Source organism: Microtus pennsylvanicus, chromosome 11, assembly GCF_037038515.1.
Source record: "Microtus pennsylvanicus isolate mMicPen1 chromosome 11, mMicPen1.hap1, whole genome shotgun sequence".
Taxonomy (NCBI): domain Eukaryota; kingdom Metazoa; phylum Chordata; class Mammalia; order Rodentia; family Cricetidae; genus Microtus; species Microtus pennsylvanicus.
This window is the reverse complement of record NC_134589.1, coordinates 61,906,358-61,933,590: the sequence shown is the minus strand read 5'-3', so window position 1 is coordinate 61,933,590 and position 27,233 is coordinate 61,906,358. Positions and strand designations below refer to the sequence as shown.

The window sequence follows — 27,233 nt, the reverse complement described above, 5'->3', positions numbered from 1 at the left end:
CACACACACACAAACACACACCCGTACATGGTGTACAGGTACACACACACACACACACACCCGCACATGGTGTACAGGTGCATACACACACACACACCCGCACATGGTGTACAGGTGCACACACACACACACACACACACACCCGCACATGGTGTACAGGTGCATACACACACACACAAACACACACACCCGCACATGGTGTACAGGTGCATACACACACACACAAACACACACACCCGCACATGGTGTACAGGTGCATACACACACACACACCCGCACATGGTGTACAGGTGCATACACACACACGCACAAACACACCCGCACATGGTGTACAGGTGCACACACACACACACACCCGCACATGGTGTACAGGTGCACACACACACACACACACAAACACACCCGCACATGGTGTACAGGTGCATACACACACACACACAAACACACCCGCACATGGTGTACAGGTGCATACACACACACACACCCGCACATGGTGTATAGGTACATACACACACACAAACACACACAGAGGAAAATACCCATACACAAAAAAATGTCTAAAAAATTTAAAAATTAAACCTAAAAAGAGGGAGTCTGAGCTGGGTGTGGTGGTCCATGTCTTTTAATCCCAGCACTTGGGGTGCAGAGCAGAAAGATCTCTATGAACTTGAGGCCACCCTGATCCAGGACAGGCAGGGATGTATAGAAGACCCTGTCTCAAAGTCTGGGCTTCTCAAGAGAGAGAGCCCTGTCACTGGGAGTCTGGATAGTTCATCCTATGAACAAACCCAAAGCAGGTCCACAATCCAGTTACTCAGGAAGTTTAGGAGGCAGGCACTTCACAAGTTCAAAGCCAGTCTGGGTAATATAGATGGAACTGGCAAGGTGATATCAGTTATCCTCCCACTGCCCAATTGGAGTTCTTTTTGGTCGAGGGGAAACCATTGGGCCTCGATGTCCACAAATGCTGGCTTACTACCTTCTTTTCCACTTGTGCCACAATAACAGGGGCCTTGGGGCCACTGTGAGTTGGGGAGATGAGCAGAAAAGCGGAGGCAGAGTAAAATCTCTGCTGTGTGCTTGGGAATGTAACCACCTCCTGTACCCCCAGAAACTTCCCTTCTTCTCCTAAAAGTCACTTACTCCTAAGTCATTCACTACTATGGCTATGCTTCAGATGCTGTTTTGTGGTTTTGGGGACTGAGGTCAGTGCCTAGCACATCAGACAACTGTGTTTACCATTAAACTATTTCCACCATTTAAAAAGTTGAGAGCCGGTCTCCCCAATTTGTGTAGGTGATTGCTTCCGATTCATGAGTTGCTGGGATAACATACCTATGTTGTCATGACCAGCTTCATGCTATTTTTAATGAAATCTAACACAAATTTTAACTCAATGAGCTTTGATAACGCACCTGCGCCAACTGTGGGAAGCCAAGGAATCAGGGGTGCATGGAAGGAGGCTTCTTAGATGCAGGGTGTCAACCTGCAGCCTTCTGTGGGCTACTATGAGAAGACCTGGAGGAATAAGTGAACTGGCTCTTCTCAGCAGCCAGAGGGAGACAAGGACCAATCAGCCCAGTAAGGAAGGGATGTTTAGTGGAGGTTTGTCACTGTTCCTCACAGCTAAAAAACCTGGGATTGGGCTGCATCCCAGGACTTCTGGTCTTTGGATGAGCAATGAGGGCTCCCTGGCAGTATTGGCTGTATACCTGGGACACCTCCTCTAAGCACGGCACTTTTATTGTCAAATACACAAGTGAATAGCACCGTGTTCCCCGTTTAGGTAACTGTGGAGCCTCAGCCAAGAGTGTGGGGGTAGAGAGGGTGAATACAAAGACCCTGGCCTCCATGTGGAAGTCTTCCCTCCCTTGACCAATAAAGACCCAACTTCTCCCTTTTTCAGACACAAGGATAGAAGAGAACTAGTTAGAAACTAGGACAGTTTATTTCTTGTTCAAGGTGTGGTGATTTTATTGCATTTACTATTTCTGGGCAATGCACTGAGCAGAAAAAGAAAGTCTCAGAATTCTCTGATTGCATCTGAATAGAGGCTTCTTGATGTGAAAATCAGGACATAGAGCACCAGAGGCCGTGAATTCATTTTCTCAGGCTTCCTGACAGCTGAGAGCTGGTACAGCCTACAGAACCAGCCTGGCTGCAGCTCTTGGGTCCAGTCATAGCCACACTGAGGTCAACACCAGTGGGCCAGGACAGTAAGACCACATTTTCAATTGCTTGAGGTTTCCTATCAACAACTACCCCCAGAATCCCAGGCTCTGAACTTAAAGGCCATGGATGAGGATTCTTCCTTGCAGATGACAGCAGCTCTGAGAGCAGACAACGGACTGAGCCCGGCATTCAAAGGGATGGCAAGCAAGCTACCCCAAGTCCACATCGGTTCATCTGAGGCAGGATAACAGCACCATGAGATCATCTGGGGTTTGGCTATGTCCACTCAAACTCCAGGGTTGAAGTCCTTATTCCTAGCACCTCAAGATGTGACTTTATTTGGAAACGGCCACTCCAGATGTAGGTGGGGTTCAGCTGTAACAGACTGGGATCCTGTACAAAAGGTTAAGTTTGGAGACCGACACAGTGGAGACAAAGGCAAAGACGTTTGTGCAGGGCTCCTCAGCTTCTCTGTGCAGTATGCAGCCCAGGGCTACAGACAAGGGTTAGTGACGACAGCCCCAGGATGATTCATCCCCTCTTCTAGCCTCAGAGAACCAACCCTGCTGACACCAGCTCTGGGCCTATGCAGCCTCACAGCTGGGACAACGCCCCCTGCTGGTGTTAGAAGAGCTCAGGTTTAGTACAGTCACAACAGTGCAGGGAACTAAAGAGGCTGCCTTGGACTGGGTACCCTTGAAGGACACGGCTTCACAGAAGCTTCTGTCCCAGGGTTTGGCTCGCCCAACAGAGCCTTGATGGGCTGACAGAATGCAGGACTCAGGGTGGTGACAGGCAGTTTCCATCACAGATTTATGAAGGATCTTTGGGGCACAATGAAGACATGTTGGGACAGGTGCAAACATTTAAAATGTGAGCTCCTGATTCCCGTATGGTCAGTGGCCTGGCCAAATCAGGTCTCATGACAATCCCCAGACCCCAAAGGCCCTCCTGGCCATCTGTGGGACACTCTCCTAGACACAATGACCTCAAACTGACTTCTGAGGACAGGACCAGGGTCAGGGCTTTAGGCCAGCTCCCCACTGCACATACCTCACCCCTAGAAGGCATGGGATGGGGCAGCTCAGTCCCTCTGAGGGCTGGAGCATGTGACTAAAGGTCTCTAAGATGCAGAGTTGCCTCACCTCCCTGGGTTTTGGCACAGTAGAAGGAGTGCTCAGGTGGCTACTTTTTATCTGGGGAGGAAGAGGCATGGCACCAGAAGTCGGGCACTACCTGAGAGCAAAGGGCAGGTGGTTCGGGCTTTGTGCTAGGCAGGGACTAGTTTGTAGGGCCATGTCCCGCTCAGTATGAGTTCAGAGCCTGCTTGGAGCGGCGCTTCATGTGCAGGCGCTCATGGCGGAGGAGATTGTAATTCTGCCGGAAAGTTTTGACACAGTACCGACATTGGAGGGGACGAGTCTCACTCTTCAGGTGACAGTGGCTACGGTGTCTCACCAGATAGTCGTGTCTCTGGAAGCCCTTCCCGCAGTTCCCACACTGGAAGCCCAGCTTAGCCTTGCTCTTCTCCAGCAGGGCTTGGGTACCTGTGCCCTCCGTTTCCAAGGCATCCTCCTCGCTCTTCTTCACTGGTGGCTGTTTGTCTGGATGCAAGTGGATCCGTCGGTGGGAGAGCAGGTGTGAGTTGAGGCGGAAGCTCTTTCCGCAGACAGTGCACCTGTAGGGCTTCTGGGCCTCATGGGTCTCCAGGTGTCCATCCAGGTCCTTGCTGTCACTGAATAACTCTCCACACACTGAGCATTTGTGTGGCTTCTGCTCCCTGCGGCTGCGCAGGTGGCGGATAAAGTTGACCCTCCAGCGGAAGATCTTCCCACAGTTCGGACACACATAAGACTTTTGTGAGGTTTGCCCCTCGCCTCCAGCTTCTGTGCTGTTGCAGTGGGTCGAGAGACTATGGGGCTTTTCTGCAGGGCTCCTCAGCTCCTCTGTGCAGTATGGGCTGTGTTGGGAGTCCTCATCCCCAGAACTGGACAGCACGATCTCAATGGTTACCTCCTGGTCCAGGCTATTCCTTAGGGGTGGTGGATCACCTCCTGTTACAGAATACCAGTATGGTCAGTGGAACTGTCTAGACTACTTCCTGTGCAGACAGGCTTAACAGGGGATCCAGACACCCTGGGGTTGTAGTGTTCCTTATCAATTCCTGAGGGTCTCGCTGCCCTGCATAGTTGCTGGTGTAGTAACTGTATCTCTTTCTGACTTTCCTGCTGTTTTCCCATAATCCTTTCCTTTCCAAGCATTTCTTCCGGAGCCACTGGACCTTAAAATTCTAAGAGCTGGCACTTACCTGTGCAAACCTTTGACACACCATTTACAGTACTTAACTAGGCACCCCGCCAAGGACCCTGGAGGTTCAGGGGCTGTGTCAGAGTTATGGTGTGCACAGCCCCCTCTGCTTATGCTGTGAACTCACAGCCACAGGGAGAAGAGTGGGAGACGGACTTGATCCTCATTGTTACCCAACTTAACTCTGCTTGACAGAGCTAGAAGAGATTCAAAGCTCAGCTGTCCTCCGGGTTTTCCAGCTGAGAAGCCTCATTCAGGCCAGGTGGCTTTTCTAAGCCCATGCAGCCATATCTATGGGACTGAAATGACCACAGCAGCTCTGCTCTTCACTTTCTCGACCTCTGAGTGGCCAGGTAGAAGGTGCTACTGAGCCCTTGCTAGTGACACCTTTCTTCTATTAATCGCCACTAGCTTTCAGTAGAAGACACAGTGCTACAGCGGCCTACAAAGTCTCTCCTTTATTCAGTAGGAGATGACATTATGACAGTGGGAAGTCTACACCATGAACGCCTTGTGCCCCAACTCAAAGTGACCTCCAGGATGGTAGAATGCCACTGTATTTGGAGACAGTTTTTCAAAAGGCAAGTTGACGTATATGTAGAACCCAGAGCTTTATAAAGAGCTGGGGAGATGGCTTAGTAGTCAGGAGTGCTTGCTATTATTCCAGAGGACCCGACTTAAGGTCAAGCAGCTCCAGGGACTCTGAGGCCCCTCTTCTGGTCTCCATCAGTACCCACGTGCATGCGTATACACACACACAGATAAAAAGTGAAAAATAAATCTTTTCAGTCTAGTGTGACACCTGTAATGCCAGCTACAGAGGAGGCTGAGGCAGAGGATGAATGTTTGAGAATCTTTAGAGTGAGTTCAAGGCTAGCCTGGCTAACTTATTATAAGAACTTGCCTAGCACACACAAGGCTTCACCTTCAATACTCAACACCTTCAGCAGAAAAGAAGCTACTTGCAAGGGGGAAGGGACCAGCAGGAGAGGATGACAGGAGACAATGCGACACAGCACACACAGGAAAGGACAATGAGACTTCACCCCAGAGCTAACTTAAAATAGGGAGACAGAGGTAAGCTGGAATAAGACCACTATATATGTAGGCCCCAACACAACTGGTATTTCTGTAACAGGAAACCTGATACAGAGAGATCATGGAGGTCACAGGGAAGAGGTAGTTGTGGGGAGGGGAGGAAGCCTAATGAGACCTTGATCCTGAACTAAGGCCTCTGTAACTGAAACTTTTATGTGGTTAGAGTTTGGTCCGTGTGAGGCCAGAGAGGTGGCTCAGTGGTTAAATACTGGCTGCTCTTCCAGAGGACTTAGGTTCAATTCCTAGCACCCCCATGGCTGCTCACAACAGTCTGTAGCTCATTTCCAGGAGCCGATGCCCTCTTCTGGCCTCCATGAGCACATCCACACACCAAAGGGGGAAAGGCTCCACTTATGGTAAGATACGAAGATCCCAGTCTCACAGCTTTTGGTAGCAGGAAGCATGGGAACAGCTGTAAGAACCACGAAGAACTGTGGAAGCAGCTTTGGAGCCCAGCCCGCAGGCTGGGAGTGTGTAAGGTGCATGCTATCGACAGATGTGAAGAGGTGGCTGGTAGAAACGGGTATTTAGTGGACTTCTGGATGTGTCTCAGACGGAAGCCAGAACAAGGCAGTGAAGTGTAAGGGAAAGGTGATTCTTGCAAGGTGGCAGAAAAACTTGGCTAAACTGCGTGCTAGGTGTTCTATGACAAGCAGAAGCTAAGTGACAGCAAGGGTATTTCTAAGCAGATTGCTGGAGACACTATTTTCTTCTTCTTCCTGCCTTCATTAAAATCTGGACTGAAGTAAAGCTCTGGAATGTGAAGGTGGGGAAAGTCCTCAGGCAGCTGCTTTAGTCTGGCTTTCATCACGGCAACAATCAGACGCCTGCAGCAGCTGCTTACAAAGTGAAGCTTTGTTTAGTTTTGTTTTGGAGAGGCTCTGGTGAGAGCTTCCCCTGGCCATATCACTGATAGATGATAGCAATGGCCAGATGTCAGAGCCAGAGAGCATACCATGGCTAGGGAAAGTGTTTACCACAGAAACACGAAGACCCATAGAAATAAAATCTAGATTTCATGGGATGTGTTAGCAATCACAGCGGTGGGGAGATGGAGACAGGCAGGGCCCCTGGGGCTTGCTGGCTAATTGATAAACCCTAGGTTCCAGGGTTTTGTTTTGATCTTCAAGACTGTCCTGGAACTTGCTCTATTAACTAGGCTGGCCTCAAACTCAGAGATCCTCCTGCCTCTGCCTTCTGGGTGCTGGGATTAAAGGTTTGCACCACCACTGCCTGGCCTGGCTGGAGACTTTGTACCTTTTTGACCCTATCTTAAAAACCAAATGAAGTCCTGCTCTATGGAGGCAGAGACAGGAGGATCTGAGTACAAGGCCAGTCTGGTCTACCGAGGAAGTTCCAGGGCAGTCAGGACTACACAGAGAAACTATTTCAATAAACAAACAACCGAGAAAACCAAACCAAACAAATAACATCCCCTCCCCCAAACAATATGGATGAGTTCTGAGGAATATGTGTGACATCTCAAGTTGACCTTTGGTCTCCACACCTGCATAGTCAACCTCATTCCCCACCCCAGGCATGTGAAAGTCACGTCACTTAAGAGCAAGCTACCTAGCACTGCAGGGCTGAAGGCTGAGGGCCCTTCTCCCACAGAGCAATCCATGCTCCTCCCCAAGTACACAAGGTTTCTGTGTGTAGCCCTGGCTAGCCTTGAACTCACAAAGATCCACCTCCCTAGTGTTGGGATTAAAGGTGAGCACCACTAAGGAAGGCCCTGGCTCTTTTTCTTTTAATAATAAATTTTTAAAAGATTATCTTATGTTTACAGATAGTTGCCTTCGTGTTAATCTGTGTACCATGTGTGCGTAGTGCCCACGGAGGCCGGATGAGAGCAGTAGATCACTTGGAACTGGAGTTACACACAGTTGTGAGCCTCCGTGTAAGCGTTGAGAACGGAACAGCTGAGCTGTCTCATCTCTCCAGCCCTGACGCCTATACATGTGTGTTCCATCTGTGTGCCTGCTGCCTGGAGAGGTCACTGCAGCCTCTGGAACTGGAATAAGGACAGCTGTGAGCTGCCATGTGCGCAGGCGGGGTCCTCCTTTTCTTGTTTTAAAGGTGGCTCGTTCATTTACCTGAGGACCCTCTACCAGGCTCTGCCGCCTCCCACATTGCCACTCTGAGGACAAAGCCTCTAGAAGAAGCCTTTGAGAGCATCCTCAACCATACCTAAACCAAGGCAGGATTAACACTTCCAAAGGATGGTTTCTGGGGAGAACACCAAACTGTGGCTTAATAAACAGTGGGCAGTGTGTGCCTGGGCCTCCTGGAACCTTGCCAATCACCTTGGCAGCGAGAACAGAGATGCAGCTACTTGGGAGAGAGCTGTGTAGGAGGAGCTCCCTGCCTGGTGTCTGTGCCCCTTGAACTGTATCTTATATGAGACCAATAAGGTTCTTTGAAGATTTTGCACTAAACGGAAGAGAAAGGATAAACAAAGAAGGCTGTAGTTCCAGCTCTCTACCTAACAGCTGAGCTGTTAGACACGTGCTATCCCAGGAGAAAGGGGAGGAATGACCCTAAGGCTCCTTAGAGGCCAGCAGCGGCAGCAGCAGCACACAAGGACACAAGAGCACAGCCTGGGGACTGGGGCCAGTTCTGCTCAGCGTCAGCCAGCCTTGGCCTTGAGCCAGCACCAACCAAAGGTCTCCTTCAGCTCAGAAACTAGCAGAACTTACCTAACTAGGCTTTACAGGAGCGTTTGGGGCTTATCTTTCTTTTGTGCTTTTGGAAGCATCTGTCTCACCCTTGTCCTAACACACAGCTTACCTGCTTCATATTTGGAAAGGAACGGGTTAGGACGAGACCTAAAGTCTCATCACATCTGAGTTACATGAGCATTCGGACAGAAGCTGGTGATGTAATAGATTTGTGAGGTCCCACTGTGCCATCAAAGCTGAGCTTCAATTCCTGGGCTAAAGTGACCTTCTCTCCTCAGCCTCTACCATTGTGCCAGACATAGGTAAATATATTCTGCATGTAAGGACATGAACTTGAGAACACCAGGGGAGTGTTGTGGGCCTAACTACATCTCCCCAAAGTCCCACATTGAAATCCTAATTCTCCAGATGTCAGAATGTGATTGTAGTTCTAACTTTTAAGAGGTTAAATGAGACTATACTGGCAGATCTAAAACAAATATAAGAGGAAAAGAGAAGTCTATGCAATAGAGGTCTGTTGATTAAGTCCACACTTGGGAGGCTTCAGCAGTAAGTTGCAAGTTCCAGGCTAGTCTGGCTATACAGTCAAAATGTCTTAAAAGAAAAGCAAACACAAACCGAAAGAAACTAACCTTCTAATAGTGCTGAAATTCAAAAGCTAAAATAACTTGAAACATACCTGGCCCCTCCCACACTAAGGTCACAGGATGGGTTAGTTGTGCTGGCATGTATACCCACACATTATGAAAAATTCCTTGAAGGAAAAATGACAAGCTAAGGCTATGGGAAGTATATGCAGACTTCCAGACTGTCCAGTTCCACAAGGGAGGGCAAAAACAGAGATGTAAGTGGTATTCATACTACATGTATAATGTGTCGGTATGTATAGTATTTCTATGATATGTAAAGTCTGTAAACGGTATAGAAGTAGTCGTGTATATACACGGTCCTCTGTGGTGTGTGTCGGTAAAAACCCAGAATAAAATTATTCCTAAGCTAATAGCTTTTCGTTTGTTTCATAATCAGGTGCTGCAGCCTCCACAGACTCTCTTTTTCCTAGCTCAATTCCTCCACAACAAAGAGGGCCAATACCTTCCTGAGTGCCTATGCTACTCTCCCTACGGATGAATATATCTTTTGCTTACACCATATTTGTACAAATTTTTGCTCCCCACGACTCTGGCTTCAGTTTCCACCTAGTAGTGAGTCTGGTCTATGTATGTGATATCTGTGCGCTGGTGTGCCGTAGCTGTGTTGGGGGCTGTCACCTTAAATCAGTTGTCTGCATATTAAGAAAGGGAATACAGTGGAGCCCAGGAGACAAACTGTATGTGGGCTATGGGCAGCAGAGCTGGACAGCGGAGCTGCCTAGGTCCAGAAGAGAGTAAGTCCCAGACGTCTAACACTGACTTCGGGGTTTGATTTGAATGTGCCCTGGTTTTTCTGTCTTGCACTAAGAAAGTATGGAACTTATTTTTCATTTTATAAGAGGCTATAGTTAAGAGACTTTGTAAAAAAATTTTTGTTTTTTTTCGGGATAGGGTTTCTCTGTGTCTAGCTGTCCTGGAACTAGCTCTTGTAGTCCAGGCTGGTATCGAACTCACAGAGATCTGCTACCTCTGTCTCCTGAGTACTGGGATTAAAGGTGTACGCCACCACTGCCAGGCTCAAGACACTGTGATTTTAGAGAGACTGTCTACATTTTGGGGGGGGGGTTTCAAGTAAGTTTCTCTGTGTAGCTCTGAGGGATTAAAAGTATGTAATACCATGCTGATGAGCTTTGTAGCTTAAAAGAGACTTTGGACATTTTAACAAGACTCAACATTTTTGCTTGTTTGGTTTAAGGTTTTTTTTTTTTTTTTTGACATAGGATCTCATTATGTAGTCCTGGTTGTCCTGGAACTCGCTCTGTAGACCAGGCTGGACTTGAACTCAAGAGACAAGAGATCCATCTGCCTCTGCTTCCTGAGTGCTGGGATTAAAGGCCAGAAAACAATGTTAAGAGCTGACCACACATGCAGGAAAGGAAAAGACAAAAGCATTGGTAGAGAGGCCTCCTCCTTTCAGGCTGAGGGACCATGCTCTAAAATCCACTGTCTACACGTGAGCAAGGGGAGCTGAGCACGATGGTGAGTGCCCTGTACTGCATGAGGTGGGCACACCATCCTGCCACTGGGACACTGGGTCCAAAGATGTGTTCAGTAGAGCCTGCGTGTGCTGTTTAGAGGATGTTAAGTCAGGACACTGCAGTCGGCCTCTGGAGGGTCACTTTTACCACGACCGAGACTCATACTGGGAGGGCAGCAATGCAGCTTCTGCATTCTAGACTCTGCTCTATAATAAGACCATCTCGGGATTCTGGCGTACCCATCATCAGGTACATACAGACAAGTGTCACATTAGCCCCCGCCCCCACATCTACCCAGGAACAGCCAACAAGCCACTGTGAGATGGGAAAACAGCAAAACGAAAACAAGAGGCTGGCAACCCCCAGCAGCAGTCAGCAAGAACCTTGGCCAGTCTCATTCCTAATGTCCTAATCAACACACACACACACACCATCTCCCCCCTTCTCCTTAACACCAGCACCACAAGCACCACAAGGTCACACATCACACCCAGGCTCCTTACCTGGACAAGGACTCTGAGTGAGCGCCACCTGCTGGCAGGACTGGAGCTCTGGCACCTGCAGTTCCTCCCATTTCCTTCCTTCTTCTTGGAATGGCTGGAGACTGGGAAGGTCTTCCCAAAGAAATGGAGAAAGCGATTTATCATATATATATATATGACACACACATATATATAGGTGTCACCATGCAGAAACAGCTAAGGAAGAGGTAGGCTATGATCTGTGGGTGCCGGGTTCCCTCCTGGGGTCTGGTGTGAAGGGGTCATTCCACAGGAGGCAAATGAGCAAACACCACGAACCTAGGTCTGAAGCTGGACAAATTAACACAGGTTCCAGTTCTGTTCATTTACCTCTGTGGCAACAGAGAAGCAACACCTTTGCTGACAGGCCCTGCACAGTCCTTTAGGTTCTGTTCAGTGCTACTTCTGTGCATAGCACAGCTGCATCCCCCACCCACATGCGTGCATCCTGGGCACACAGGCATGTATGTGGTGCAGATCAATCTTACCCATCTCTCCCCATGGGATTCTCCCAGAATCTGGGGGTGTGGGTGGGGCACAGTGTCTAAAGGAGTTGTGCTTTGTGCTCAGTCCTCAGCACCAGCATCTGCCCACTTTTCTGGAGAGAACCTTGCTACAAACATAGGCTACTACTATGGACAGCAGGAGACATTTCCCTTCTCTACTAGTCTCTAGCTGAGGAACAGTCTCAATGGACAGCAAAATCCAGACTTCCCACTCTCTACAAAAAGCTAGAGGCAAAGCAGAGCATGGAATGCCAAGACAGTGGGGCGCTGTGGGGGGAAACTAGGGTGCCCCAGCTGCAACAGTTCTCTCCCTTCCTGCCTGCCCACTTCTGGACTGCCACTCACCTAGGCAGGACACCTGGGGCGCATCTTTACCCTGGAGGGCTGGCATCTCTATGACCCGTGGCCCGTTCTCTTCAGGTGAGAGGTCTGGCTGAGCTGCAGGGTCGTCTGTTCACAAAGAGGTAGGACACAAAAGTGTCAACAGTGACCTGCTATTATTGCAGGTGACCAGGGCAGGCCCAGTGAGGGAACTCTTGTCTGGCCCAAGAAGAAACTGTGGAGAGACAGCCACTGAGCTGTATCAAGCACAGCTGGTGGTACAGAGGAGCAAGGCTGGGAAACTGGGGAAGGGTAAAAGGCAGCATGTAACAAGAGCAGGCCAGGATCATCCCTCTGAGGCCCACTGGGTACACAGAAAAGGGCCCCTGGGGCAAGAACGACTGGAAGCGATGGAAACACTGAAATAATGTCGTATTTGGGACAGAGCCTAAGAGCCTAACTACATGTGTTAGGATAGCCAGGTCACCCACAAATTACCCGTGGATGCTGTACAGGTAGCTTCCTGTCAAGGTTAAGAGGGTAAACAGATCAGATTCAGCCACAGTATCTAAACCTCATGGTGGTGTCCCTCAGTCAGAGTGAGGCCCCCCACCCACCTTCCATATACTTGGCTGCCTGAGAAGCTAGGTCTTACTTGGAGGCATGGAGATCCCGTAGTCTTCCCCAATGATGAATTCTCCGTAGAAACCAGTCTGCGCTGGGTCCAGAAGGGACCAGTCCTCTTCTGAGAAGCATAAGATCATATCCTTAAATGGAGAAACTCGGTTCTGAAAGTGCAGAGCAGGGCTGTGTCAGCTGGGGAGGAGCAGGGCCTTTGTGTCTCTCAGCTGTGATAACCAGATGCCACAGTCAGGTGGCGTGTAACACGAGGCACTTATGCCTGATGACTTCAGAGGCTAGAAATTAAGACGGGGGTGCAGCAGATGGGTCTCTGGTAAGAGCCTGATTTTTTAAAAGTGGTTTAAAGACTGAGGCTCCTGGTGGGCAGTGGGGGCCCAGGTCTTTAATCCCACCACTCAGGAGAGCTCTCTGAGTTCAAGGCCAGCCTGATCTACAGAGTGAATTCCAGGACTGCTAGATGCACAAAGAAACCCTGTCTTGAAAAACCAAAACAACAAAAAGACCCAGGGTCCTCACATGGTGAAGGGGCAAAGCAGCTTTCTGGGCTCTACCCGGTACTATTGCGTCTTCACCTGCCTACCGCCTCCAGCCCTCTGGGGTGTAGAAAGGACAAGTGGATTAAGACTCAGCTAAACTCAGGGGAACACTGGTTGGCCCAAAGCCTGACCTTCAGTTCTCTACAATTTCAGATTCACCCTCCTCTGGGGCTTGACAATCTTTAGCACCGAAAAGGAAGTCTTTGGTGATGCCAAGAACTCATTAAAGCTGTTAAGGGAAAACCAAAGCCATCTTTTGTATTGTAGCAAGGAGAGTGACCTTCTACCTAGTCAAGTCCAGGTTGGTGGTTTCATTTACAGGAAACAGATCCACTCCCAGAGAGGATGCCAGCAGCCCACCTGCAGAGGTCACCGGGATACTGGCACTGGCTCTGAGATTCTTTCTGACCAGGGAAATGTGTGCTGGCCTGAGGATGACACTTTTGCCCAAGGTCTGGGGGAGTCTTGAGCTGTTGATTCTTTTTTCTTTTAACAATTCTCTCTTAATTTAATTTTTGTGTATGACTGTTTTGTCTGCCTATGTACATCTGTACCAAGCGAGTGCCTGGTGCCCTCAGAGGTCAAGAAGCCATCGATCTCCCAGCTAGTTACAGACAGTTGTGAGTCACCACGTATATGCTGGGAACTGGATGCAGGTCCTCTGCAAGAGCAAAAAGTGTTCTTAACCTCTGAGCCATCTCTCCAGCTCCTCATCATGCCCACTCTATAGTTACTATGCTAATTTTATTCTTGAGGGTTTTTTTTTAAATTATACTGTATAAAGCCAGTTAGTGCCCCTGTGTTTTAGATTGTTATTCTAAGCCACTAAAAATAGCTAAAGGTTTAATTAAAAAATTTAAAAATATTTTGTTGTATGGGTGAACTACTTGCATGTATGTCTGTGCACCATATGCCTGCAGTGCTTATAGAGGGCATCAAATCCCTGGGACTGGTGTTAACAGACAGTGGTGAGCTGCAGGGAATTGAACCCAGGTCCTCTGGAAGAGCAGCCAGTACTAACCACTGAAGCATCTCTCCAGCTTCTTTGTTGTTGTTTGAAACAGAGTCTCAGTGCGTACAGCCACTTCACCTGCCTCAGCCTCCCAAGCACTTGGATTAATGATGTGTACCACTATGCTGGCTTGTCATGGTTTCTATGGACAGTTGTTATTCTCGTCCCTTTGGCCCAGACACAGAAAGTTGATTGCTCAGTCAGAATCTCACCATCTCCAACAAATGCTAGATCTGCCACCACCAGCAAAGCTCTCACAGTAACTCCCCTCCTCCTGACCACCAGTCAACACCAAAAGACACTGGATCCACCTCACATCTTCTGCTCTAGCCAATCCACGCCAGGTGCTCATACTACACTCTCGCTACCCCCAAAACACTCACCACAATATTATCAAACAGGCAGGCACTGAACTGAGAACAAAAACTTTAAGAAAAGCCTCAATGGACTGTCTAAGATGGAAGTCCAGATAAGCTGAATGCTGCAGTGTGACCTACAACTTAATCACCAAATCATATAAAACAAGACAAATCTGAGATGCTTGGGGAGACAACACAGGATGGATCACAGGGGACAACGCACCTGCATATATCCAAACCTGACTCAGAGGAAACCAAGCAATTCATTTCTGTGGGGACTCGAGAACAGAAAGATGGTGCTGAGCTCCTATGGAGGAGCCCTTTTGCAATGATAATTTGCTACTTCTCATGTCAACATGGGTCAGAGCCTTCCCTTCAGCTTGATGCCACCAGGGTGGCCACTTCACTACAGTGTGATTTAAAAGCCAGTGGCAACTGGCTAGTGGCAGCGCAGCATGCCTTTAATCCCAGCACTCAGGAAGCAGTGGCAGGGGGATCTCTGTGGATTCAAGGCCAGCCTGGTTACAGGGCAAGTTTTAGGACAGCTAGGCCTACATAGAGAAACCTGTCTTAGAAAACAAACAAACAAAAACTCCCAGTGGCTAGACAACCAAATTGCCTTGAGGTGTACACATTAGCAGAGTAAGGGGGTGCACTGGCTGAGTATGTTGAGGGGACACATTAACAGAGTAAGGGGGTGCACTGGCTGAGTATGTTGAGGGGTACACATTAGCAGAGTAAGGGGGTGCACTGGCTGAGTATGTTGAGGGGACACATTAGCAGAGTAAGGGGGTGCACTGGCTGAGTATTGAGGGGTACACATTAGCAGAGTAAGGGGGTGCACTGGCTGAGTATGTTGAGGGGACACATTAGCAGAGTAAGGGGGTGCACTGGCTGAGTATGTTGAGGGGACACATTAGCAGAGTAAGGAGGCGACCTGGCTGAGTATCTTGCTGTGTGGGCAACAAAGCCCCATGTGGGAAATACTAGACAAGAAACTCATCAGCTCTCTGGGTCTCAAGAACTTACTCGGCCTTAGTCTGTTAGTGGATTTTTTGTTAATTACTAAATATTTTCATTGTTCAGAGGAAAAAACATATAGGTTGGCTTAACAGATCTATGTTGCAGTCCTCTGTTACCAATTTCTAAATGATGAACAGTTTCTCTCTCCCAACCATGTAAACTGGTAGACCAAATCCAGCCACATATTCTTGCTCAAAAAAAAAAAAAAAAACAAAAAAAAACAACAAAACTGGGGGCTGGAGAGATGGCTCAGTGGTTAAGAGTACTGCCTGTTCTTCCAAAGGTCCTGAGTTCAATTCCCGGCAACCACATGGTGGCTCACAACCATCTGTAATGAGGTCTGGTGCCCTCTTCTGGCCTGCAGACATACACACAGACAGAATATTGTATACGTAACAAATAAATAAATATTTAAAAAAAAACTGAACTACCCATACCCACATAAGCCTTTCCAAAACAAGCCACATCTAAAAATACAGAGCAGGCCTCGTGGTGAGTGGATTTTCTCTCCCACCTTCCTCCCTCCTACCACTTGTGGCAAACTAGGCTAAAGGACGTCACAGATCTCATCTACCAACCACCCTGCTCTTTAGAACACAACTTCCTAGGAAAGAGCCCCTCCCCAAAGAGGAGGAGCCCTGAACAGAAGGTCACCTAAAGCACAGGAAAAGAGCGGTCACCTGGGATGCTGCTCTGAAAGTCTAGGGGGAAGGGCAGGGCTGGAGAGGTGGCTCAGCAGTTAAGAATCCTTATTGCTTTTGATTCCTAGCACTCACGTGTTATACAGTCATGCGTGCAAAACAAACCCAAGTAAATTATAAAGAGGAAACAGTAGGAAAAAAAAAGCTGAGGTATTTGAAACACAGGTCAGAGAACAGAGAAGAGCCTGGATCATTTTTAACTCAGTTTCAAGCTAAGCCAGCAAAGGAGAAGACAACAATCTGTCCACGTTGCTTTCTCCTGCTCAAACTCTATCAAGGTCACAGCATTCTTTTGGAAACAAACAGCCAGAAAACAGCAGAGTTAAGAGCCAGACAGGGTGACATCACACCTTCAGATCTATAATCCTACTAGCTTTGGGAGCCTGAGGCCGGAAGACAGCCACAAGTCCAAGGCTAGCCTGAATCAGTCTCAAAAAAAAAAAAGAAAAGAAAAAGACCCTGCATGGACTAGTCTTCTTCCCGTTGACAGCTGACAGTTCCTGTCCTGTCCTTGCCATCTACACCCAGTGAGGGCTCAGCGTGAACCACCGGTTTCCTACTCCCGAATCTCATTATGGAATGCCTTAGCCTCAGGTCCTGTGAATGCATCACAGCCTCCATCTTCAGTTTCCATCAACAGCGACACTTTCTTGTTCCCTTGAAACATTTAAGAAAAAATTTCAGTTTGCTATATATATATATATATATATATATATATATATATATATATATATATATATATATATATGGGCACTTTGTCTGTCTGTGCACTACTTGAGCACCCACCCGGGCCTAAGAAGGCCAGAAGAGGGTGTTGCATACCATGGATGTGCAGTTAACAGATGGCTGTGAATTGCCATGTGGGTGCAGGGAATCAAATTCAGGTCTTAATTGCTGAGCCAGCTTTCACTGTGTCCTGAGACAGAAGGGACAAGCAAGTCTCTGAGGCCTATCTGTACCACTGCGCTCATTTGCTTAAGTATGGACGTAAAGAGACCAAAGATAATCTCACCTGTTGTCACTCCATCTACCTTTATAGTTTTTATTGTCATTGTTAACGGTGGACAAGGGCCTCACACTGGCCTGGAACTCACCAAGTGAATAAAAAGAAGAAATAAAAAGGAAAGGACACGACAGCTCTCGGTATGGTGGAGGAGAGAGTTTATTGTAGATAAGTGGGAGAGCATAGGCAGAGGCAGGGACGTCTGGGAGAGTCCAGACTGGACATGACCAGGCTGTGCAGTGCCATGTGGTGTGGAGAAGGAAAACAAAGAGAGGGGAACCAGGTGCAGCAGCCAGGAGGCCAAAGGTTCTAAAGGGAAGGGGAACCAAAATGTCTGGATTATATGGGGAAGAGCCTCTGGGGGATGGGGAGCCCAGTCCCTAGGCTGGAGAGTTCAGGGTAGAAGGTGGGGTGTGCTATAATCCATACCCTGTACCACTAGCCTCAAAACATTATGAATAACGGTGGGGAGCATGGCAAGAGGCCCAGACAAAAACATTCAATTAAACCTCTTTTTAAAGAAAGCTTTAAATGACCTGCAGTTTATGTATATAATGCATATGAAAAAAGTTACATGCATAACTTGAATCTTATTCCAAGTTCTAGCTTGTTTGTCTGTGTGTGTCGCCCCCTCTCCACAGGGTTTCTCTGTGTTAATGGCTCTAGCTATCCTGTAGACCAGGCTGACTTGAACTCAGAGATTGCACCCCAGTGCTGGGACTAAAGGTGTGCAACATCACAGCACCACCCAAGTTCTCATTTTATGTATGCAAATATTTCAACACCCACCCCAAACCTAACAGCTCTAAGCATTTTGGAGTCGGGCTGTCAACTCTGCATGTGCCAATCTCTAGTTCTTCACAGTCTTCTACAGGTGCAGTCCCTGATGGAACCTACATTTTCTGGGGGAAGGCAGCAGAAAGGGCAACGAGAAGGGAAAAGCGAAGAGGACCTCAGCAGATGAGGAAACAGGGCTGGAAAGAAATGTGCTCCTCCTGCGAGACCAGAGCCCGGCTGCACCCTCTCAGAACACCACCGCACTCCTCAGAACACTGAAACAAGCAAACGTGGCCCAGGGACACAGCAGACAAGACACACCAGGGAGCCCCATGTGACCCCATGTGGTCACGTGATAGTGCTCCAACTGCTTTACGATCTTGAAACCTAGCTGCCATTTTGAAGATCACCTCATCTTTGTGAAGTAACTAAATCCTCTTCTCTGGGGGATTTTAAAGGAGAGACAGCTACTACAGGGGCTCTCTGTGTACACCTGCAGTTTCCTGGAGTGTCCCGGCGAGCAGCCCTTTGAGCTGCAGGAAGAGCAGAAACAATGGGCATCTTTAAGCTCAGCCCTGCTCACCTTGGTCTTGGGGCTAAGGCTGAACATCCGGTGGCAGACAGTAAGCAGGCCAGAGTCCTGGAAGAACTGTCCTGTGGGGCAGCTCAAAGATGAGCTTGTTTTAGAAATTACTCACCGGGGGCAGCTGGCAGGTGGTCACCGGCTGGGCGTCCCTGACACTCTGCTCCTGAACAAGGAAACCATCTTGCGGAACTGGAAGAGATGGAGAAGATGTCCCAAAGGGAGCCAGGCCCCATAACCTCTCAGACTTCCAGGGGTGGCTCTGTGCTGCAGATGTGCAAGGAAAGAAAAGCAGAGGGACCAACAGGGGCCATTCCTTTGCTCTGCATAAACCCCACTCTGCCTTAACTTGTAAAACGAGCCCTTTGCAAACCACAAGGGTTCTGGTAGTCTTTTCAGAGACAATGGGACTGTCCCAGGGAATGCCTGGCTTTAGGGTGGCCTGATCAACTAGATATCCAACCTCTGTAGATCCAGGGACTTGTTTCAGCATCTAAAATACACCCCAAAAGAGCCAGATACAATAATTACACACATAACCCCAGCATTTGAAAGATGGAGGCAGGAGAATCAGCTAGCTTCAACTATTATAAAACTTAAAAACTAAACACAGGGTCAGTAAGATGGCCTAATGAGTAAGACGGCTTGCTGCTAACACAATGACTTGAGTTCAATCCCAGGCACCTGCACTGTAGAAGGAAAGAACCAACTCTTTCAAGCTGCCCTCTGACATTACATGCATGCCATAGCATGTTTGCACTGATATGTATGAATATTTACAAAATCCCAAATGAAGGCCAACATTGTGGCAGCAGGGTCCACTGAAGGTGAGGACGATGTGGGACAGTATACATCTGTAAGCTGGACACCTGCAAAGCTCCACAGAAAACTGTTGTCCAGGTTAGTGTGGCCACGGTACCATTACTGAGAACGGGAATGAGCAGGGCCGTGACTCTCTGCCTGCTCTCCTATGGGATTGCCTCATCACCCTTGACATGAGGGGATGTGCCTGGTCTTATGACAGCTTGCTATGCTGTGTTAGGTTGATGTAACTGGAAAGCCTGCTCTTTTCTGAAGGGAGGCGTAGAGGGGAGGAAGGGGAAAACTGTAGTCGGGATGTATTATATGATAGAATAAATTTTAAAAATCCACAAATACATCTAGACAGTTAATGTTTAAAAAAAAAAAAAAGGAAAAGAAAACAAAAACAGCCAGATGGTAGCAGTGTACACCTTTAATCCCAGCACTTGGAAGGCAGAGGTAGACAGATCTCGAAGTTAGAGGCCAACCTGGTCTACAAAGTGAGCTTCAGGGCAGCCAGGGGCACACAGAGAAATCCTATCTTGAAAAAACAAAAGCAAACAACACCAAAAACTTCTCACAGAAACTATGACCGGCTGGATGGTAGTGGTGCATGCCTTTTTAAGTTCCAGGAGAGGCTCCAAAAGCTACAGAGCAACAAACAAACAAACAAAGACCTAACCCAAAAGAAAATATAAACCCAAAAGAAAAGAAATGGAACCTCCAAGGGGCAAGTCAACCTGACGCTACCTGGGAAATTTGTCATAGTAGCTGTTATGGGATCAAATTATCTATTGATAGTGAACTGATAAAGAAAACATGGCCTACAAGAGAAGAAAAGAAGAGCTAAGGAAGGGTAAGGAGGATAAGGGACACATGACATCCAAGTAGGAGGGGGCTATAAGGTAGAATAAAGGAGGGATGGACAGAAGGATGGGGAAGAAACCAATCAACAGGAACATATTACTGAAATGCCATAATCTAACCTAACACTTGATATGCATATAAATGTATGTATCTATATTATATGCACATGTGTGTATACATGTATGTATATTAAAGGTGTGTGCCACCACACCAGGCTGCAAACTGTCTCATAACATTCATTTTCCCCCAGCACTTGGGAGGTAGAGGAGGTGGATTTCAGTGAGTTTGAGGCCACACAGCAAGTTTCATGATACTCAGGGAGACCTGACTCAACAAAACAAGAGTCAGAGAGAGGGGGAGACAGAGAATACGCAAACAAAAATAGGCACTTGGGATACTAGTCAGTCATGAAGGGTGAAATCCTCCCATCTGTGCATCTCCTAAGAAAATGAATCAGGCACAGGATGACAAGCACAGCTCAACCTTGCTCAGACATGGAATTTAAAACTTAGGGTGTGGTGGTGCTACAACCCCAGCATTTGGTAAGCTGGGTACAGACATCTAAACTGAGGCCAACCTGAGTTACAGGGAGTTCCAGGCTGAGACCGCGTCTCAATAGAGGCTATATAGTGTATTATTTCTAACTATTTCATGCCATATCACAGATTTCCCAAGAAAGTTTTAAAGTTCTTTATGGTTTCTGGAGGAAACGTTTTAATTCTGCTCCCTAATGCCCGCCACCTATCACAGAGGACTGATCGCTCTTACTCTACCCAAACAAAGCCTAGCCTTGGGGGAAGAGCCTCACAATGAGAAGCTGTATCTCTAGCAATTCCTAGTGTTTAATGTTTTCCCAAACGCTGTACACCAGGAAGTCCTGTCCTGAGTATAGCTCACGTAAGCAACCCAAAGCCTGAGTGAATGCTATGTTATCTCAGAAGAATCTAGAAGATTCTTCACAGCAGGCCTCTCCCTAGGCATTCCTCTCCTAAGACTGCTCACGTACATCCCAGGCTGCAGGAAAACAGTACTGGTGATTTGGGGAAATGGCTTCTTCCGATTCCTGGTATGTTTAAACTATGTTCCTTGGAAATTTACATGCTCAAATTCTAACCCTAGATACCTCCGAATGTGACTGTATTTGGAGGAAGGCTCTCCAAAGAACCAATTAAGTTAAAATGAGGTCATGAGCATGGATGGACCCAAATTCAACATAACTGCGGTCACTAAAGAGGGGTAGTTAGAAGACAGTTGTACAGATAGAAGATACAGCAAGAGTGGTTGTCTACCTGCTAACGTAAGGAAACCCAGAGAACCCAAGGCTGACCAGTCCTTCACTTCAGACCTGCAGCCTCACAGCTAGCTATGAGAATAAACTGCTGTTAGCGGAGCGATCCAGTGTGTAGAACGTTGATGGCAGCCCCACCAAGTCAACATTGCCTTCACTTCTAGCCAGGGACTGCAGAGTTCTGATTTGTGCAGAAGTCAGGAAACATTTTTCAGGCAGGAAAATTGTATATACGTGTGTGTGTGTGAACATACATATATTTATATAATTTTATATGTATACACACACATATAAAATTCACATACACAACTATTTTTTAAATAGACTATTACCACCAAGTATGAAAAAGCAGGCCTGTAACTGCAGCACTCGGGAGGCTGAGGCAGGAGACTCATGAATTTGAGGCTAACCCAAGGAAGGGGAAGTGGAAAAAGAAAGAGAAACGGATGGGACAAGGAAGGAAAGGAGAAGGAAAAAGAAAAACGAGAAAACAGTCTTTGTTTTTAGTTTGGGTGAGGTCCTGGAGACTGAACTGGGGACTTACACACACAGGCAGATGCCCTCCACAGACAGAGCAGGACCTCCAGCTCACTCAAAAATTCACTGTCAGAAACAATTTTGAAAATCACAAGAATGCACTTTTCCCTTTATAATTAGAGTAACCTGGCCACCCAAACATGTCTGAAACCTCAAGGTGCCAAAACCTTCCAGGATCACAAGGCCGACTAGACCAACAAATCAGACAAAAAGAATGCTGTGCGCATACTTTTTTCTGGCCCTTTAGCATTTACACTGTAGGAGGCATTATAAAAGATGAGAAATTAAAGTACACAGCATATGTCTAAGTTACAAAACTACTGAACAGAGCTAGTATTCCAGAGGTTACGGTGGGAGGATTGAGTTTTCCACAGATTGAGCAACACAACAACAAAACCAGACCCATCGCAGAAAACAAAAGAAAACCTACCATGCTATCTTGTATTCCTTCCTTCCTTCCTTTTTTCTTTTTTTGGTTTTTGGAAACAGGGTTTCTCTGTATACATCTTGGATGTCCTGGACCGCGCTTCGTAGACCAGGCTGGCCCCAAACTCACTGAGATCTGCCTGCCCCTGCCTCCCAAGTGCTGTATCTCTAGCTGGACTGGACCTTGCTATATAGACCATGTTGATCTCCAACTCACAGAGATTCATCCTGAGTGCTGGGATTAAAACTGTGTACCACCACGCCACCATGTCAATGTTATCTTTAAGAGGAACACTGGTCCCTAGGCCTTGTCCCTAGGATTGGTTCCTCAAGGAACCAATCGGTGTCCTACTCTAGCTCAGAGGAATGGTGGCTCTGGCTTTGTGCATGACTCTGCCCTGTCTCTGCAGTTGCTGGGTGCTTTGGATACTCAAACCCTGCCAGAAAGCACTGGGGCCATCTGAAGGAGAGGTCACTGTTCTCTCCCAGGGGAGCTTAGATTTTCTTACAGCTGCAGGGTAACCCAGGCAAGACAATGTGGTTTTGAGAGGATGGAAAGTAGAGCCTTGCTCAGATCAGGCCACAGGTCCCGGTCCTAGTGACTATGTCTCCACTGAGAACACCCGTAAAGAAATAACCATATAACCTCATACCATCTGCTCAAGGTTCCCTCTGGGAGGATTCAATACCAGGAAGAGACTCTGGGTCAGTTGCTCTGCGGAAGGACCCAGACCACAACTACAGTTCACAGTTTAGAGGAGACAAGAGAATGTTAAAAAGCTGTCGTCGGTCACCTTAGTCAACACCAGAGCACACGGATGGCGTACAACTAACCCAGCTCCCCAACTCATTACAGGCTCCATACCTGGGTCCTCAGTGGGCTGGCCTGGTGGTCTGCTGAGGAGCCCTAGGCCCTGTGCAAGGGCCACAGATTGGGCGTCAGGGTTGTTCTGGGACTCCGCTGACACTTGCTCTTGCTCAAGGTCCTGAGGCCCAGGCACATCACCATCGTCAATCACGACCGGGTCTTCACAGTGCTTGAGCTGCAACCCCAGAGAGAGCAAGTGAGGGCCAGGCAGAGAGAAGTATGACAGAGCCCTGCCTGTAGGCTCTGCACAGGTCTGGGTAGGCCCTCTCCCTTCTGGTTCTGCCTCCCATGGACTCAACAGTAACAATCAGCTCAACTTAGACTTCATAAAGCGTAACATTTGCTATCTTAGGAAGGTTTGCTTTCTTAGGTAGCCAAACACTGGGTCTAGGCAGAATTTCTCATCTTGGAGTTAGGGGTCTCACAAGTTTAGCAGGCTCCCTTCTCCCAGATGCCCGGTGCTCACCCACTGCCAGGGTCTCCCTGGCTCCCGTTCCAGAGCCTCTACTGCAGCCACAGCCTGCTCTCCACTCTCCGGCTCCTGGGCACGCACCCAACTCTGGATCTCCCATGGCAGGATGGCCAGGAACTGCTCCAGCACCAGTAGCTCCAGGATCTGCTCCTTCGTGTGCCTTTCGAGCCGCAGCCAGCCCCGGCACAGTTCCCAGAGGCGCTCCAGGGCCTCCCGTGGGCCTGCTGCCTCCTGGTAGCGGAACCGGCGGAAGAGGCGGCGAGAGGACTCTGGGCTGGGAGGCTCACCCTGAGGGCTGGGGTTCTCTCCAGGAGGACTCCGCATTTTCCTGGGCTCCTCACTTTCCTTTGGAGCCAAGACTCGTGGGCACAGGGCTGTGGGCATGATGGGATTTGATGGGGGTCAGCGGCAGAAGACGGCCCTATTTCCAAACAGAAATTGCTGGCTTCAATGCTCTGTGCTCTGGTCTCCTGTGGTTGTTTCTGGGGGTGGGGGGTAGACAAAGCCCACAGGACACCAGCCCTTTGAGGAATCCCTGGGAAATACATGAAGTGTTGGTGTGGCTGGTTCTTACACATGGGGGCAGAAAGAAAGATGGCTCTTCCCATGAGCATCACTCCATGTAGGTTCCCCTAAGAGGTGGCAGTGAAGGCAGGAAATCTGGGAGAGAAGTGGTGGCATTTCAACAGGACACTGACGTTTCCAGCATCCCAGGAAAACAAGGCCACATGCAGATATGTGTAACCCAGGCTTGTGATACCTTTGGGGGACAGGTCTTCTTGGAGGATGTAGCCCCAGCAAGCCACAATCTTGAAGCTTTGGCACCAAAGTCACTGTCTTTGTTCTTGAGATCTTCACAAATTGAACTGGAAAAAAAAAATGCAACGAATGAGCCATCCAAGACCATCCTGGGGCAATGCCACTTTGCCAAGGACAGAATGGACAGAATGGCTGGATAAGAGCCCAACAGAGCCTGCCCTCTGTGTGTCGGCAGGGGCAAAAACTTGCAGGCAGAGAAGGAACTCAAAAAACAAAAACAACAACAAAAAACCCACTGTATTTTAAAACACCATCGCTAGGCATAAGGGTGCAAGAGGTGCAAGGTCCTAGGTTAGTTGGTACAGCAAAGTTGCTCCTCTTCCCCAAATCTCAGTGTTTTAGGACAAGTCTTACACCCCACTGAGTGCAACATAGGAACTATGGTCTTTATTGTACATCTGAAGTCCATCTGGTTCTGGGGGCTGGAGGGACAGACAGCTTAGCAGTTCAGGGTACACTCCCCCTCCCCCAAGCTGTTCACAAAGCCCTGTAATTCCAACTCCAGGGTCTCCACCAACCTTCTTCTGACCTCCATGGGCACTGCACTCAAGTGTATATACCTATACACAGATGTCTACAAAGGGATACACATTTAAAGTTACCTGTAGTTAGACATGGGGGGGGGGTGAATAATTGTGTGTAAAACAATGTAACAACTAGAGAAAGAGGCCAAGATTTGGGAAGGGGGGTTGGAGAAAAAGGAAGGGGAAAATTATATAATTACATTTTAGTATATAAAATGTGGTTAAAAAAAAAAAAAACAACAACAACTTAAATCTCATGAGTTCTGATCCCTTGTTCTCTCCAAGTCATGCTCGAGGCAGTGGTACACACCAACTTCACAGACCTTCTTGGTCATGTGGGAAGGTCTTTCATGACTCTTTTTTTTTCTATTCGTTTTCTTTTTGGTTTTTCGAGACAGGGTTTCTGTGATTAGCTTTTGGAGCCTATCCTGGAACTCGCTCTGTAGACCAGGCTGGTCTTGAACTCACTCCCAGAGATCCACCTGCCTCAGCCTTCCGAGTGCTGGGATTCAAGACATGCACCACCACCGCCCGGCGTGACTTTCCACTCTTGAAGAAACTCGGTGCCACAGACTGCCACACACCCGCGGTAGGGCAGGGGTTCTCTAGACCTCCCTAGCTACCACGTACAAAACCCAGCAAACACACACAGGCCACTCCACTTGACTTCCGAACACTGGGAGAAAAGGCAAAAAACGGAGACACACAGGGTTCTGCTCTCAGGCCTCTGGGAACTCCAGGCAGGGCCACCGACCCTTCACACTCTCACCTGGAAGAGATTCCTAGCGAGGCAGCGCCACTTTGCAGGAAGACAAGAGAGACCAGAAAAGCCACCAAGCAACCGAACAACACCTGGAACCCCAATTTCTCTGTACTCCTTTGATTTCCGAAGCAAAGACAAACAGACACCCGGAGCGAAACTCTGAAAGCAACAGGCTGTGAACCGCGACTACTCTCACATTTTACTCCGGTATTAAGATCCCAATCTCGGCCCCGCCCGCGCTCTTCCCAGCTTCCTCCGCCCACTGTCTCCCACCTGCTGGGCCCTGAACCGCTCAGGTCTAAGCCCATGGTGGAGTTTCCAGCGTCCCACCCTCGGCACCCAGCTCTGCAGGGAACTGCTCTCTCTGGGAGCCCCTAGGCCAGACTGGCGTGTGCCTCTTTGTCACCCTGGCACCTGGCGCGCAGGAGCCTCGGGAGCGGAAGCTTTATGAATGAACTACCGTTAGTGAGGGGAGGGCTCCCCCAGGGGCGGGGCTTGCCCAAAGCTGCTACTGAAGGAGCAGAATTGGAGGAAAGGAATGAGGAGGGTGTCTTAGGCCAGGAGAACTATGGGGTTTCTGTCGCTTACACTCTTCCAGGTTTGCTGGCTCTTCGTCTCGAAGCCTGGGACTGCAGGGCTGCAGGTTCTCACCTTCCAGCCCGGTCTCCCTGGTGTCTTGGCCGAGGCGGCTCCTCTGCAGGGGCCAGACTCCGTCCCTGGGCAGGCCAACCCTGTCTCGGGATCATTTAGAAAGCTTTAGCTGGGCTTGGGAGCGAAGGGAGACGCCTGAAAGACAATCGTATTGCTTCATCCCCCGAGGGCAACGATGAGGACGCAGCTCTGGGAACAGGGATCTGGGCCAGGGCGCGGGAAGTGGAGAAGAGGGAGCGGGACCCAGGCGCAGGGCTGGAGATCAGAGCGCGGGAAGTGGGGTGCAGGATCCGGGTTCAGGCAGCAGGACATGGGAGACCGGTCCACGGTATACTCACCGCTGAGCAGCGTCCCGGTTGGCGGGCCGCGCAGGCCGGGCCGCCGCGGAAAGGAAAGGCCGGAGCCCTCCGGCTCCCTCCCCTGGGACACTTCCTGCACCGCTCTAGGACCGAGGAGGTCTCCTCATCTCAATGGTTCGCTTCCCCACCTCCCGGCCGAGGTGTACGCGGCGGGTGACATCCGACACCCCCGGCCCGCGCGGCCCGCCCCGCTCCGCTCTGTGCTCGCCCGGCTGGGGCGCGGGGCCCGGGCTTTGTGGGCCTTGGCAGCCCGTTCGGGATGTGCGCGTCCCGGCGGGACACCGGCGCTAGGGGCCAGTTCGCGCGGCCACTAGCCGGGGATGTTGGCCTTGCTCGCTCTTCCCCGCTCCTCTTGTGTGGGCGCAGGGAAGGGCCGGTCTGGCGAGTCTGGCGGAATGCCAGAATTGGGAGGAGGAGAGATGAGGTGTAGGGGGATCTTTCTGTGACCACCCGCATCCAGTCTGTGCCGGTGTGGCCCAACCCCTTCC

At 49.0% G+C, this 27,233-nt stretch overlaps 1 protein-coding gene across 9 annotated transcripts; it reads right to left on the bottom strand.

Annotated features, from left to right (window-relative positions):
* Nucleotides 1-1,932: 1,932 nt before the first annotated feature.
* On the bottom strand, nt 1,933-26,795 carry Znf496 (zinc finger protein 496). 9 transcript variants are annotated; one of them, XM_075992373.1, is made up of 10 exons: nt 26,725-26,769; nt 24,390-24,495; nt 24,204-24,289; nt 23,624-24,050; nt 23,155-23,332; nt 18,486-18,562; nt 12,390-12,522; nt 11,759-11,863; nt 10,890-11,000; nt 1,933-4,226 (listed from the first exon to the last, which is right to left on the bottom strand). In XM_075992373.1, the coding sequence occupies exons 4-10, from the start codon at nt 24,011-24,013 to the stop codon at nt 3,478-3,480; spliced, it is 1,743 nt and encodes a 580-aa protein (XP_075848488.1). In that variant the 5' UTR covers nt 24,014-24,050; nt 24,204-24,289; nt 24,390-24,495; nt 26,725-26,769; the 3' UTR covers nt 1,933-3,477. The 9 variants fall into 9 exon arrangements, with proteins under 9 accessions (XP_075848488.1, XP_075848487.1, XP_075848484.1 ...); XM_075992372.1 differs by lacking the exon at nt 26,725-26,769 and adding an exon at nt 26,387-26,499; XM_075992369.1 differs by lacking the exon at nt 26,725-26,769 and adding an exon at nt 26,324-26,454.
* Between the last annotated feature and the right edge of the window lie 438 nt (nt 26,796-27,233).